At 38.0% G+C, this 14,741-nt stretch overlaps 2 protein-coding genes and 1 long non-coding RNA gene across 4 annotated transcripts; 2 read left to right on the top strand and 1 right to left on the bottom strand.

Annotated features, from left to right (window-relative positions):
* Positions 1–241: 241 nt before the first annotated feature.
* On the bottom strand, positions 242–2,591 carry LOC148977370 (uncharacterized). Of its 2 annotated transcripts, none has more exons than XR_016169894.1 (3): positions 2,016–2,591; positions 1,868–1,951; positions 242–1,035 (listed from the first exon to the last, which is right to left on the bottom strand). It is a non-coding gene; the product is annotated as an uncharacterized LOC148977370 (long non-coding RNA). The 2 variants fall into 2 exon arrangements; XR_016169893.1 differs by having other exon boundaries at positions 1,868–1,936; positions 2,016–2,590.
* Positions 2,592–5,657: 3,066 nt separating this feature from the next.
* On the top strand, positions 5,658–9,303 carry LOC120486053 (extracellular calcium-sensing receptor-like). Its single transcript, XM_039681898.2, has 6 exons — positions 5,658–5,872; positions 6,233–6,521; positions 6,676–7,497; positions 7,585–7,812; positions 8,146–8,269; positions 8,390–9,303. The coding sequence occupies exons 1-6, from the start codon at positions 5,658–5,660 to the stop codon at positions 9,301–9,303; spliced, it is 2,592 nt and encodes an 863-aa protein (XP_039537832.2).
* Positions 9,304–10,335: 1,032 nt separating this feature from the next.
* LOC120486018 (extracellular calcium-sensing receptor-like) lies at positions 10,336–13,668 on the top strand. Its single transcript, XM_039681855.2, has 6 exons — positions 10,336–10,550; positions 10,837–11,128; positions 11,236–12,039; positions 12,134–12,361; positions 12,540–12,663; positions 12,755–13,668. The coding sequence occupies exons 1-6, from the start codon at positions 10,336–10,338 to the stop codon at positions 13,666–13,668; spliced, it is 2,577 nt and encodes an 858-aa protein (XP_039537789.2).
* The last annotated feature ends 1,073 nt before the right edge of the window (positions 13,669–14,741 follow it).

The raw sequence follows: 14,741 nt of genomic DNA on the forward strand, positions 1-14,741 counted from the left end.
ATGAAAATTACAATCGTGGGTTGCTGTCAGATGATACAGACCTCAAAGGGCATTTCATTACATATTTCACACAAAGAATATTTTTGTTGGTATTTTTTTAATCATGCTGATAATTTTATTTATTTCATTTTGTTAATATTATTTTCTAACCTTTAAAATGGTAAATATATTTGAACAATCATCAACAGGTTCAATTATGACTTATAAAATCAGTTAAATGAATTTAAATAAAAAAATCTAATAAATTTATTCATTCTTTATTGTCACTACAGCATATACACAAGTACCAAAGTGAAAGTCTTGGATGCAGTTATGACAGGAAAGACCAGAATCCACAAAACATTAACTGCATACTATACATGTAATGCACAGTATTCTCATAATATAGATAATAAAATGTATAATCTCACAAAGATTTTTAATGAAATAATACATCTCTGTGAGTCCACATAACACAAGTGGATTGTACCCATGTATGGCAGTTGGTCGGAAATGATTTTTAATAGTTAAAACAGTTTACATTATTAGTATTTTTTTTTTTATTCTATTGTTTCACTTCAGTATTGATTGATTCACTGTGTGTGGTTTTTAAAGCATCTTTAGGGCTTGCAGAGATGGATTACTTTCCTTAAAATCTTAATTCGTATTTATCTGTAGAAAGAAAGTAAAATGCATCTGGGACAGCATGAGGATGAGTAAAATAAGTGAGAATTTTATTTTTGGATGAACTATTCCATTCATATGCTGTTGGTATGCTAATCCATGATCAGCAGAGACTAATAAGAATAAACTGCAACCTCTTGTGTACTGTGTTTGTTTTAATCTAGAGCTCCAAAGAAATTAAAATATTTGCTATTTTATAATATTAAAATAAAATACAACAGGTGTCTGAAGATAAGGATCCCAGTAATTCAAAGGTGATATGTCTGAACAAAGTAACATTATTGTCTGATGGAGACAGCTGATCTCTGGTATTATCACTCCATCCTCTGTGTCAGCATCAGAATTTTGTTTGTGGAAAAGTTGCTCAAATCCCTGGAAAATGAGAAAGGAAATATATTATAATCTAACAATACAAACTGCTTTGAACTCCCACATGCAGTAACCATTTGCAGACTTAAAATAATTATTTCAAACAAATTATATAAATGTTTTAAGGGATTTTACAGTACCAAATGTTTACCTGACTCACACACCATTTATCATCTGTAATACTATTGTATACCCAGTAGATGGCTCTATAGCCCAATAAACATTTATCCATGGCTGTGTAGCGTCTACTCCCTAGTTGCTGGATTTTTTCAGTCATAATTACTTGCATGTATTAGGTTTTGAATTTGGATATATATATATATATATATATATATATATATAAATTATTAAAGACTATTAAAAATTCAACATTTTTCTCCAAAATGTTGTTTTTTTTTAAACATAATTATTACTAAAATATGGATACAGAAAAAGCATTTTGTTGCCTTTTGCAGAATAAATATTGCGCCCAGGGTTATACTTGGGAACAAATGAGTGTTAACATATTATGAATGGAGACGTGGAAAATGGTCAAGTACTCTCTCTCTTCTTTTAAAAACTCTGCATCACAAATTAATCAGCAATTGGCTTTACATTGCCAAAGTTGAACCGGGCAGTGATTGACAGGGCTCTGGTCCAATGGCATCGGTCATTGTCTGATACAGTACATTTTGTACTGTAGGCTACAGATACTGTACAGTACTCTAGCACAATGTTGTTTGGGGTGGCAGAGGGGAAATATGATCTAATTGAAGCAAATATGATCTAATCGAAGACTGTAACCGTATGTAACGTTAGATAAACAAGACATGTAATGATTGGGCTAACAACTTACCAATTAAATCAAGACAACACTGCTGTATAATGTTATGGGCTCTCACTGAGCTCTAATATGCCTCTCCACCTGAAAAAGCAAGAACTGTATTATAATTAGTATTAGTTTAGTATTAATTAATAAAAAAAATAAAAACAATCAGACTTACCACGAGTAGCCTATGCTATCCAGTATTCTGATATCGACGATGACAAATTATATCATTTGTCTGTACTATTCCTTCTATAAGAAATCATATCAACAATATAGTGTAGCAGTAAATAAATAAAGAAATAAACTTAATATCACCTAAATGAAATAGAAAGCTACGCTTACAGACGCTCACATCCAAACGTGTAAACACAACACTCACTGACGTCTTCACTTCCAGGTCAAGAAGCTGTCAATCAAAAACTCAGTAGCCAATAAGAATACACTTCTACTAGCCCCGCCCCCACGAGAGATTTGTGTCAGAACAGCGAACGCAAACTCAGGGAGTGTAAACGAAAACTTCAGAAGCGTAAATGAAAACTCTGGAAGCGCATTTGTAAGTGTAGATCAGTAAACGAAATATGAGGAATAGTTAGCAAAACATGTAGTGTATTAAAAACAAAGTAAAAAAAAATGCTTGCGGTTCATTCTTTTTCAGTTTCAAAGATATTTTATTCAGTTTCAATTTATATTTTCATTCGTTTCTTGAAAAGTTACGTTCATTTTTATTGGCTCAAAATTAATTCGATACACCACCACCCACACTTCCGGAGAGGTCACGTGATCATGGGAATTTTCCCACGATACGGAACCCCTCACCACCACCACACCACTTCTGGAGAGGTCATGTGATCGTGGGAAAATTATCCCACGGACCACATCTGATGATGTACTTTTACACAATTACACATTGTTTAAAAGTATTAAAATACACGTATCTTTAGTGTTCAAACACTTTCAAATGTTTAAACATAAAAATAAATAATTAATAATAAATTAAAAAATATAATTCAATAATTAACGTTATAAATGCGTATTAAAACAGCATCAATCTTAAATTAAAATTACATCAAACAATTATTAAAGCATATCAAAACGTAAAAGCATAAAAACTGACTTACGTTTTTACATTCTGTTTTGTTGTTGAAAGAAGAACAAAATGATCCTGTTTAAAGATCCATCTCCATAGATTTATCCAGTTTTAAAGATCCATCAGCAAATATATATCCAGCAGCAAAGGTTATCCAAAAGGTATCCAACAGCAACACTTTATCCAAAAGGTATATATCCAAAACTTTAGATAATTCCAAAAGTCCTTGTGAGGAGGTCGGCGAAAGAACAAAAATTATCCTGTTTAAAGATTAATCCAAAGATATATCCGACAGGATCTGATAGTTATCCCATGGCATTAATCCGTTTCCATGGGTATATCAAACTTTAGAGATTTTAATTCCAAAAGCTTGTTAAAAAGTTAGTAATTCCAACAGTTCAAAGTTGTGTAAATGTAATTCCAGGGAGACCGACGAAGCACAACCGCACTCTTACAATCCAAAAGCTAGAATGACGTTTTGGGATGGCTCACAGTGACTGGACACAAACTCCACCCCTAGTCCCTCCCACACCTAGATCCCACCCACGCTAGGTATTGAGGCGTTGTGAAAACGAGAGATAGTTCCCACGCGTCGCGCATGCACAGTACAGTACATGATAAATAGCTTCACGCATCACACATGCGCACGTACGTACGCACACGCAAGCCCTACCCACATGGCGGCAGGAGACGCGCGTCTGTTTAAAACTCTCTGACCTCCAAAGTCTCTGAGAGATGCCTTTAATGAAGCTGATGGATTTAACTCTAGCTCCGCGAAAATGGCGATGATTGTGATTATCGCGTTTTCTTCACGAAGCTTCACGGAACATATATGGAATATATTTTTCATTTGATTGACCTGTGTGGATAACGATATAAGATTTACACGGAATACGGCGGAGCACCCAAGATTTGGTTTTCACAGAGCTTCTCTTTTCTTAAAGGAGACTTGGATTAACAAGTGGATTAACAAACGGGAAATATATATTTCATTTGACTGATTGCTGTGGATATAAGATTTACATGGAATATACGGCGGAGCACCCACGATTTGGTTTTCACAGAGTGAGATATTGGATTTATAGTTTTTACCACATTATGGATTGGCTTGAAAAGACTGAGGAGACTTGGATTAACAAGTGGATTAACAAACGCGAAATATACAGACTGCTACGGACCATGTTAAAGGGTTAGTTCACCCAAAAATGAAAATTAAGTCATTATTTACTCACCCCCATGCTGTACCAACCCCGTAAGACCTTCGTTCGTCTTCGAAGCACAAATGAAGATATTTTTTATTAAATTTGAGAGCCGAATCACTACCATATAGGCTCTTAAGGGAATGACACTTGACGGCCCAGAAAGTCAATAAAGAAAATGTTTAATTATTCCATGTGACTACAGTGGCTCAACTATAAGTTTATCAAGCGTTTTAATACACATTTTGATAATGTTAATTATTGAATTATATTTGAAAATGTATTAATTATTTATTTTTATGTCTAAACGTTTGAAAGTGTTTGAACACTAAAGATACGTGTATTTTAATACTTTTAAACAATGTGTAATTGTGTAAAAGTACATCATCAGATGTGGTCCGTGGGATAATTTTCCCACGATCACATGACCTCTCCAGAAGTGGGGTGGTGGTGGTGAGGGGTTCCGTATCGTGGGAAAATTCCCACGATCACGTGACCTCTCCAGAAGTGTGGGTGGTAGTGAGGGGTGGTGGTGGGCGGAAAGAGGAGGGGAGACCGTGGGAATTTTCCCACGGTCCAGGTAGACAGACCGGAAGTGGTTGGGAGGGGTAAAAAGGGGCGGGGCTTATTTTTATGAGGGGCAATACACCTGTCAGTTTGAAGGGTTGTGCCGCACATCCTCTCTCTAGTAAAACATAATATTTCAGTTGATAAATGATATATGCTGTATATTTATTGGTGTTGACGTTATTTTCTGAAACTGTCCCTGACATGAGACAGATGGAAAGGCGCTCCGCAGCTGAGACGGAAAGCCATTAGTTTGTGTCCATCCTCTGGTGCTGTGAACCTAGACACGTCGGCGTTTGGCTTTCCTCCATATTTGGGACTTCGATCCACAACAAGTACAGAGCATCAATATCTTTTATTTCAGACATGACGGAAACGTATGCCAGAAAGAAATTGTGTTGTTGTTGTTGTTTTTTATTCGTGAGTGAGGCGGATGTGCGAATGGGTTCAAGATGGTCAAGCGTCTAACTAGACGCGATAGTTGCATATTTGACGCTCTTTTCGCGTTCAGTGTGAACACACCATGAGTGTATTTTAAGTACTGAGCAAATGTTGCTCCTACTAACCCAGATTTGCATAAACTTCATATGAATAAAATTGCACTGCCTGTAATGCAAGTCAGCGTAGAGCATTTTCATGCCTAAAGTACATTCTTTCACCACTGAGGTCATCAGTTTTTTTCAATAGTAGTCGACCAGTATTTTTTCCAATCAATCTGTTTTTGGAACGTTAATGTTTAACGAGAAACGCAAGAACAGAAATGTTAAAAAACTGATTCTGATTTTATTTAATATATTTTTTAAGCTGCTTTCCACTCAGGATTTGAAAATGACAAGTTAGAGTTACCCAGAAGGATGTCCTCATTTCTCAAGTGACACCTCCTTCTCTATAAAAGAATATCACACTGGGTCATGCAGTGAATTCAGTAGTTGAGTTGGCCATAAAAAAAGAAAGAAGGAGAGAGATGTGGCTCACTCTAAACATCTGCCTGTATCTGTCCTTTTACTATATTTCTGCTGCTTTCATCTCAGATTCCTGTCAGCTCCAGAAACGCTTCAAATTGAATGGGATGTACCAGAATGGAGACTTTATCATTGGAGGCCTGTTTGAGGTTCAGCACCTCAAAGTTTTCCCAGAACTTAACTTCAGAACTGAGCCGGAAGTTCCCCACTGTGAGGAGTGAGTTTGGACTGTGCAGGATGAGAACAGCTATGCTGAACAACGGGTGTAAAAGAAAAGTAAAATGAGATTTAAAGAAAAGGATGACAATAGAATGAACGCAGCTACTGTGACTTCTTCTCACACTATTTTTCTAAATGATCTGTTCATTGTGACTTCAGTATAGCTATTCCACTTGAAATTGCAAACCAATTACTGTTTATCAAACTAACAGAAGAAAGGGGGGGAAAAGGAAATGTATTTGTAATTGTATGATACAGTATATGTTATTATCAATCTCTTAATATCAATCAATTTCAAATATACAGTAGACTACATACATTTCTACTTAGTTATACAATTCATTTTGATTTTTTCCAGATTCTATATGGCAAGTTTCCAGCAGGCACTGACCATGCTTTTTGCCATAAATGAGATAAATAATAACAATCTGCTGCCTAACATCACACTTGGTTATCAGATCTATGACAACTGTTTAAGGCTTGGAGTGGCATTCCGGGCTGCAATATCCCTGGTTAGTGGTACAGAGGAGTTCTTCTCAGACCTCAACTGTACTGGCCCTCCCCCAGTGATTGGGATTGTGGGGGATCCAGGTTCAACTCAATCTATAGCAATTTCCAGTGTGCTGGGACTGTTTCGAGTTCCTATGGTAAGATATGAAGGTTTTTTATTTCTCCATAAAATATATTTGCTTCCAAATAACTCTTGGTAAAAAAACACTTTATATATTGTTCTCATTTCCTTGCTTTTTATGTTTAAAAATTAAAATGACCTTTGTCTTTGTTTCTCCTGCTTTGTATTAGGTTAGCTATTACGCTACCTGCTCCTGTTTGAGTGACAGAAAAAAGTACCCCTCTTTCTTCAGAACAATCCCCAGTGATGCTTTCCAGGTGCGAGCTATGGTACAGATCTTGAAGCATTTTGGATGGACCTGGGTTGGTCTCCTCTACAGTGATGATGACTACGGCATCTACGCTGCTCAGTCATTTCAGCAGGAAATGCACTGGTTTGGGGGTTGTGTGGCCTTCTCTGAGATTCTGCCTTATGATAACAACCTTAGGGATATTCAACGAATTGTAGAGGTTATTCAGACCTCTACAGCCAGGGTAGTTGTAGCATTCTCAACTGATCTGTCATCCCTGATGGATGAGTTGTTGATGCAAAATGTCACAGGCAAGCAGTGGATTGCAAGTGAGGCTTGGACAACAACGCCTGTCCTACAAACTCCACAATATTTGTCCCTACTGGGGGGCACACTGGGCATCGCTATCCGTCGTGGACAGATTCAGGGACTTCATGACTTTCTAAAAGGTCTCCGTCCTGACAATAATCCAAAAAACAGTACAATAAAAATTTTCTGGGAGAACATGTTTGAGTGCAAGTTTGGAGGCAAAAATATAGCTCAAGAGCAAGAACAAGGGGAAAAAAAATGTTCAGGACAAGAGGATTTGAGCAACACAGATACAGCATTCACTGATGTATCAGAGCTGAGGGCCTCATATAATGTGTATAAGGCAGTTTATGCTCTAGCACATGCTCTTCATGACCTGATGCAGTGTGAGGAGGGCAGAGGACCATTCAGTAAGAACAGCTGTGCTGACATATCCAACCTGAAACCTTGGCAGGTACGACTCAAATAAATAGTGCATAGATATAATATAAGTAATATATTTATATTTCGAATGACACTGTCCTGTCTACAAACTGTACAGCTAGTTCACTACCTAGGGAAAGTGAACTTCACTACAGCCTTTGGAGATCATGTGTCATTTAATGAGAATGGAGATGCTCTGGCCATCTATGATGTGATGAACTGGCACCCGAGGTCTGACGGGTCGATCATTGTCCGCACAGTCGGTGTGGTAAATGAAGGGGTGACAACAGGGAAGATGCTCAAACTGGATGACGATGCATTATATTGGAACTTTGAGACAAAAAAGGCAATTAGCATATAGCATGTTACTTTAACTCTTGATGAAGATATCTGAACGTTTAACAAAAATCAGTTACATTTAATTGACTGATGAGTAGCAAAAAATGAGTAAATTAGTGGTTTTCAAGCTGGATTACTGGATCAACTCTATACACTGACAAATATACATGAATATGATAAAAAAATATTCATACATATATTTATTAAGTACATGCAAATACCCATAAATTTGAAAGTAATGATACCCCTGCTAAATGAAAAGGCCAAGCTATTTATTATGCATTAGAGATAGTCACAAACATAAAAACCTATGAGTTGTAACAGATGATGTCTCTTTCAGCCACCACGGTCTGTGTGCAGTGAGAGCTGCCCCCCAGGAACAAGACGAGTCAGGAGGAAGGGCTTTCCTGTCTGCTGTTTTGACTGTCTGCCATGCGGAGATGGAGAAATTTCTAATACAACAGGTGAGTAGATTCATGTCTACAAATGAAATATATATAGATGTTATATTAGCGATACATTTCCCTATATGTTGCTCTTGTTCTTTCTTTCTTTCTTTCTTTCTTTCTTTCTTTCTTTCACAGATTCACCTGAATGTTTCAGGTGTCCAGATGAGTTTTGGTCAAGTCCAGAAAATGATAATTGTATACCCAAAGAAGTGGAATTTCTATCTTATGAAGATCCGCTGGGAATTTCTCTGACAACAGCCGCCCTTTTAGGCACAAGTTTCTGTGCTCTTGTGATGGTCATCTTTGCACATCACCGAAATACTCCCATAGTACGCGCCAACAATTCAGAGCTCAGCTTCCTGCTCCTGGTGTCACTCAAACTGTGTTTTTTGTGTGTGCTACTGTTCATTGGCCGGCCGCAGTTGTGGACATGTCAGTTAAGACATGCTGTGTTTGGCATAAGCTTTGTCCTGTGTATCTCCACTATCCTTGTTAAGACTATGGTGGTAATAGCTGTGTTTAAGTCATCTCAACCAGAGGGGAAATCTGCCATAAAGTGGTTTGGTTCAGCACAGCAAAGAGGGACAGTGTTGGCCTTAATTTCTACACAGGTACTAATATGTACAGTCTGGTTATCCACAGCATCCCCAACACCCCATAAAAACAGTCATTATATTCGCTCTAAAATAGTATATGAATGTGCTATTGGCTCAGTGGCTGGTTTTTCTCTACTGCTGGGATACATTGGCATCCTTGCAGCAATAAGTTTCATATTAGCCTTCATGGCAAGGAAGCTTCCAGATAATTTTAATGAAGCAAAGTTCATCACTTTCAGTATGTTGATCTTCTGTGCTGTGTGGATTGCATTTATTCCAGCATATGTGAGCTCTCCAGGGAAATATGCAGTAGCTGTGGAGATATTTGCCATTTTAGCTTCCAGTTTAGGATTACTGGTGGCCATATTTGCCCCAAAGTGCTACATTATTGTTTTACATCCAGAAAGAAACACTAAAAAAGCCATCATGGAAAGACCAACCCAAAAGAAATAGTTTTACATGGTGACCACATAAATTATTATCTGCTGCAAGATCCTGTACCAAGTCTCCCTCTCCTGCTTGTACAAGTTTATTTAACATTTAGGAAATTATATCAATTTATACCTTTGGTGTGTTTAACAGGTAACAGATTTATTAGGTTGTTTTTGCTGTGTTTGAATTTTATGATTGAATTTGATGATTTTGTTTTGGGTTTCTCTGTCAATCTGAATTAAAATTATGTTCTTCACAAATATCATATGCATGTAACTATTAACTATTAACAAGGGTGACACAACATTGATATTAATACATAATAAATATATTATATTATTTATTCCAATGTGCATTGTTAGCAAAGGTGCTATATGTCAATACAAATATGTATGTGTTTCAGTTGTTTGTCAATTTGCACTGCTGAAAAGGGATTAGGGAGTATGCAAAGCTCTTATAATAACCACAACAAGTACAAAATGGTGTCCAATGCATGACTGCCACCTACATGATATCCTGTGTAACATATCAGAAGAAACAGAAGCTACAAAACCAATGGCTGACTCGCACCAGCTCAGGTCTTCAAACCCAGAATCAATTAACCCCATTAATCTTATCTGAAAATGATTAAATATACCGAATATGCAAATCCAGTTGTTTATTTGAACAGCCCATTTGTTAAACAGCTTATAAAGCTATAAACTACTAATTTCTGATGTATCTACTGTAAAATCTATAAGAAAAGGTCCCAAATGTACTTGAATCAATCATGCAATGAATTGTATTGTGTATTAGAGTTACGGGAAATGTTCATTGTGTGTGTGTGTGTGTGTGTGTGTGTGTGTGTTTTGACAACAGAAAAGCTAATACAAAAATGTTCCATCCTGCACTGGCATTCATCAATGATATTTTAATAACATTAAGTAACACACAATGACGTATTAATTCCCAGGAAGCTCAATGTGACCACCTGTTCTAAAGAAAAAAAGAGAACAATAATAAATTAAGGAATGGATAGGGTGATGTGACTTATACAGAGAACAAGTAAGAGAGATGCTGATCACTCTAAACTTATGCCTGTATCTGTCCTTTACATTTATCCCTCCTGCTTTCAACTCAGACTTCTGTCTAAGCCAGGGACACTTCAAGTTGAATGGGATGTACCAGGATGGAGACTTCATCATCGGAGGCCTGTTTGAGGTTCAGCACCTCAAAGTCTTCCCAGAACTGAGTTTCAGAATGAAGCCAGAACAGCCCAAGTGTGAGGAGTGAGTGTGGAAAGCAAAGGATGAGAAATTATACAGATTGAAGATTGTGAAAGACCAAAATGAAATGACAATAACAGGAAAAATATCATTATTTTGCATGTTTTTATTTGATTACATGCAATATCCATTACAAAACCAAAATCAGTTACTTAATAGAATGTGTATAGTGTTAAAATAAACTTTTAATAACTCTCTAGATAAATGCAGATTATTTCATATTGTGATTGAGTGTGTAAAACCAATGATTTTTGACATTGTCACTGAAAATATCTGTGTTTATTTCTAGATTTTATATGTCAAGTTTCCAGCAGGCACAGACCATGGTTTTCGCTATAGATGAGATAAACAAGAATCCAAAATTACTGCCTAACATCACTCTTGGTTACCATCTTTATGACAACTGTTTGAAACTTGTAGTAGCATTCAGGGCTGCTACAACTCTTATTAGTGGGACAGAGGAGACATTTTCAAACCTCAATTGCACTGGCTCACCGCCAGTAATAGCTATTGTTGGGGATCCTGGGTCAACTCACTCTATTGCAGTTTCTAGTGTATTGGGTCTGTTTCGTTTTCCTATGGTAAGATATGATATTAATATAATAATAATGAGAGCATATTAATGAAATTACTCTTTGTCTTCTAGCCACCCTAACCATTCTGCTGCCTTTCTGTCTTTCCTAATTAGATTAGCTACTACGCCACCTGCTCCTGTTTGAGTGACAGAAAAAAGTACCCCTCTTTCTTCAGAACAATCCCCAGTGATGCTTTCCAGGTGCGAGCTATGGTACAGATCTTAAAATATTTTGGATGGACCTGGGTTGGTGTCCTCTATAGTGATGATGACTATGGCATCTACGCTGCTCAGGCCTTCCACCAGGAAATGCAGCGGTTTGGAGGTTGTGTGGCTTTTTCTGAAATAGTGCCTTATGATAATCACAGGGACATTCAGCGCATAGTGGCAGTGATTAAGGCCTCTACAGCCAAAGTAGTGGTGGCATTTTCAACTGATCTGTTACCCCTGATGGATGAGTTATTACTGCAAAATGTGACAGGCAGGCAGTGGATTGCAAGTGAGGCTTGGAGCATCTCACCTGTCCTCCACCTTCCACGTTTTGTACCCCTTATTGGAGGCACGCTGGGCATTGCCATCCGTCGTGGAGAGATTAAGGGACTTCATGAATTTCTAATATGCCTTCACCCTGACAGTGATCCAAGAAATAATATGGTGAGAATCTTCTGGGAGAACATGTTTAAATGCAAATTTGAGAATGGAAGCAAAGATGGAGAAAAAGTGTGTACAGTCCATGAAGATCTGAACAGCACAGTTAATGAATATAATGATGTATCAGAGCTAAGGGCCTCTTATAATGTGTATAAGGCAGTGTATGCTCTAGCACATGCTCTTCATGACCTGATCCAGTGTGAAGAGGGGAGAGGACCATTCAGTAAGAACAGCTGTGCTGACATAACCAACCTACAGCCATGGCAGGTAAAACCCACTGGAATAGGGCACACAGCTTACTGTGCTAAATGGAAAAAAGACAGAAATATTTGAGCAATATTTGTTTTTATAACCTGTACAGCTGGTTCACTACATACAGAAAGTGAACTTCACCACAGGCTTTGGGGATCACGTGTCATTTGATGAGAATGGAGATGCTTTGGCCATATATGATGTGATGAACTGGCACCCAAGTTCTGATGGGTCGATTTTTGTTCGCACAGTAGGTGTGGTAGATGAAGGGGCGGCAACAGGGAACGTGCTAACACTGGATGAAAATGCAATATACTGGAACTTTGAGACAAAAAAAGTAACTACCATTTTAACTTAATGCTATCCTTTTTGCAGATGTGTAGTCTTAATGCTGCACAAAGCTATGATAAGACAAATTAGAACAAATGAATGAAAAGGCCTAGCTATTTATTATGCATTAAAGATAGTCAGAAACATACAAACCCATGAGTGATAACAGACGATGTTTCTTTCAGCCCCCACGGTCTGTGTGCAGTGAAAGTTGCCCCCCAGGAACCAGACGAGCCACAAGGAAGGGTCTTCCTGTCTGCTGTTTTGACTGCCTGCCATGCGGAGATGGAGAGATTTCCAATACATCAGGTGATGAGTGATATTCAAAAAGAAAAATGTATGTTTTGTGCAGAACTCTACAAATGTTACACACATATTTTTCTTTATACATTTCTCACAGATTCTAATGAATGTACAGTGTGTCCAAATGATTTCTGGTCCAGCCCAGAAAATAATCGCTGTATCCCCAAAGATGTTGAGTTTCTCTCCTATGAGGATCCTCTGGGTATCTCACTGACCACTGCATCTCTGCTTGGCTCCTACTTCTGTGCTATTGTGATGGTTATATTTACTCATCATCGTAACACTCCTGTAGTACGTGCCAACAATTCAGAGCTCAGCTTCCTCCTGCTGTTGTCACTCAAACTGTGTTTCCTGTGTGTGTTGCTGTTCATTGGCCGGCCACAATTGTGGACGTGTCAATTAAGACATGCCATGTTTGGTATTAGTTTTGTCCTGTGCGTCTCCAGCATCCTGGTCAAGACTATGGTGGTAATAGCTGTGTTCAAGTCATCTCGACCTGAGGGTAAAAGTGCCATGAAATGGTTTGGAGCAGCTCAACAAAGAGGCACTGTGGTCATCCTTACTGCAGTCCAAGTTGTGATATGTGCAATCTGGCTCTCAACTGCCTCTCCAACACCCCATAAAAACATCATGTATATCAGATCTAAAATAGTGTATGAATGTGCTATTGGCTCAGTGACTGGGTTTGCCATTCTGCTGGGATACATTGGACTGTTGGCCGCAATAAGCTTTCTGTTAGCTTTTCTAGCAAGGAATCTTCCAGATAACTTTAATGAAGCTAAATTTATTACCTTCAGCATGTTGATCTTCTGTGCTGTGTGGATTGCGTTTGTTCCAGCATATGTGAGCTCACCAGGGAAATATGCCGTGGCTGTGGAGATATTTGCCATTTTAGCTTCTAGTTTTGGATTACTGGGGGCAATATTTGCTCCAAAGTGCTACATCATTATATTACATCCAGAGAGAAACACTAAAAAAGCAATCATGGGAAGAATAGGAAAAAATAAATAAAGCTATATGCTGACTGTAACATTTTCTTACATTGGTATTTCTGCCTTTGAATTTCCAGCTTTTATGAGCTTTAAAGGGTACATATCATGCTTTTAAATCATTCATTTTTACATATAAATCATATCGTTGTGGTCTATATAAAACATAACTGCAATGCTTGGGTCTGAATTCCTCATTATTATAGCTCCACAAGCCCCTTTTCTACCCCTTTCCTGATGTGCATCTGTGAGCGACCCGTTTCAAAGCATACCGCTCTCCAGGTCGATGTGTTCACGGTCAGTTCAACTCCCCACGTTCGGCCATTATTGTAGTTTGATTAGAGATATACGATTATATACGATAGGGTATTCACACGTTAATAAAATGTCAACAACAGAAGACTTGTCCATCAAGCCTTACATATTCAAGCCAGAGCGAGCGAGTTGATAAAGACGACGACGAACCTGCAGACCAACCTCTTCATATGGATATATTGGTATGTGAGTTAACTGTTTTGTGTTATTAGCGAAAGTCGACTATTTCTCTTGTTAAAACAAGCACACTGACAAGATAAATGACTACGGTCTAATCTTACCACAAAAAAATCACCTGCGTGAAGTTGGCCCCCCACCCAACGCAAAACGTCGTCAAAATATGCTCAATCGTTTGTGCTCCATTTGTGCTGGTTTGTGCTGTAAAAAGTTTCGTTTGTGCTGCTTCGGTTTTTTAGATATTAAAATAATATTTTTAGGTCATTCTGAGGTCACTCAGCCCCCCCACATGATCAAAATTCACCCAAAATAGTCTCGTTCGTTTGTGCTTCGTTTGTGCTGGATTGTGCCGGTAAAATTTTCGTTTGTGCTGCGTCGGGTTTTAAAATAACAGACTTTGAATTATAGGCGATGACGTCATCAGCCCCCCGCATGCTCCAAATTAATCCAAAATAGTCTCGTTCGTTTGTGCTCCATTTGTGCTGTAAAAAGTTTCGTTTGAGCTGCTTTGGATTTTTAAATATTAATCATTGAAGGTTAGGTCGATGACGTCACTCAGCCCCCCAAATGCTTCGAATTCATCCAAAATAGTCTCGTTCGTTT

Source organism: Pimephales promelas, chromosome 10 (genome assembly GCF_988280905.1).
Source record: "Pimephales promelas chromosome 10, fPimPro1.hap1.1, whole genome shotgun sequence".
Taxonomy (NCBI): Eukaryota; Metazoa; Chordata; class Actinopteri; order Cypriniformes; family Leuciscidae; genus Pimephales; species Pimephales promelas.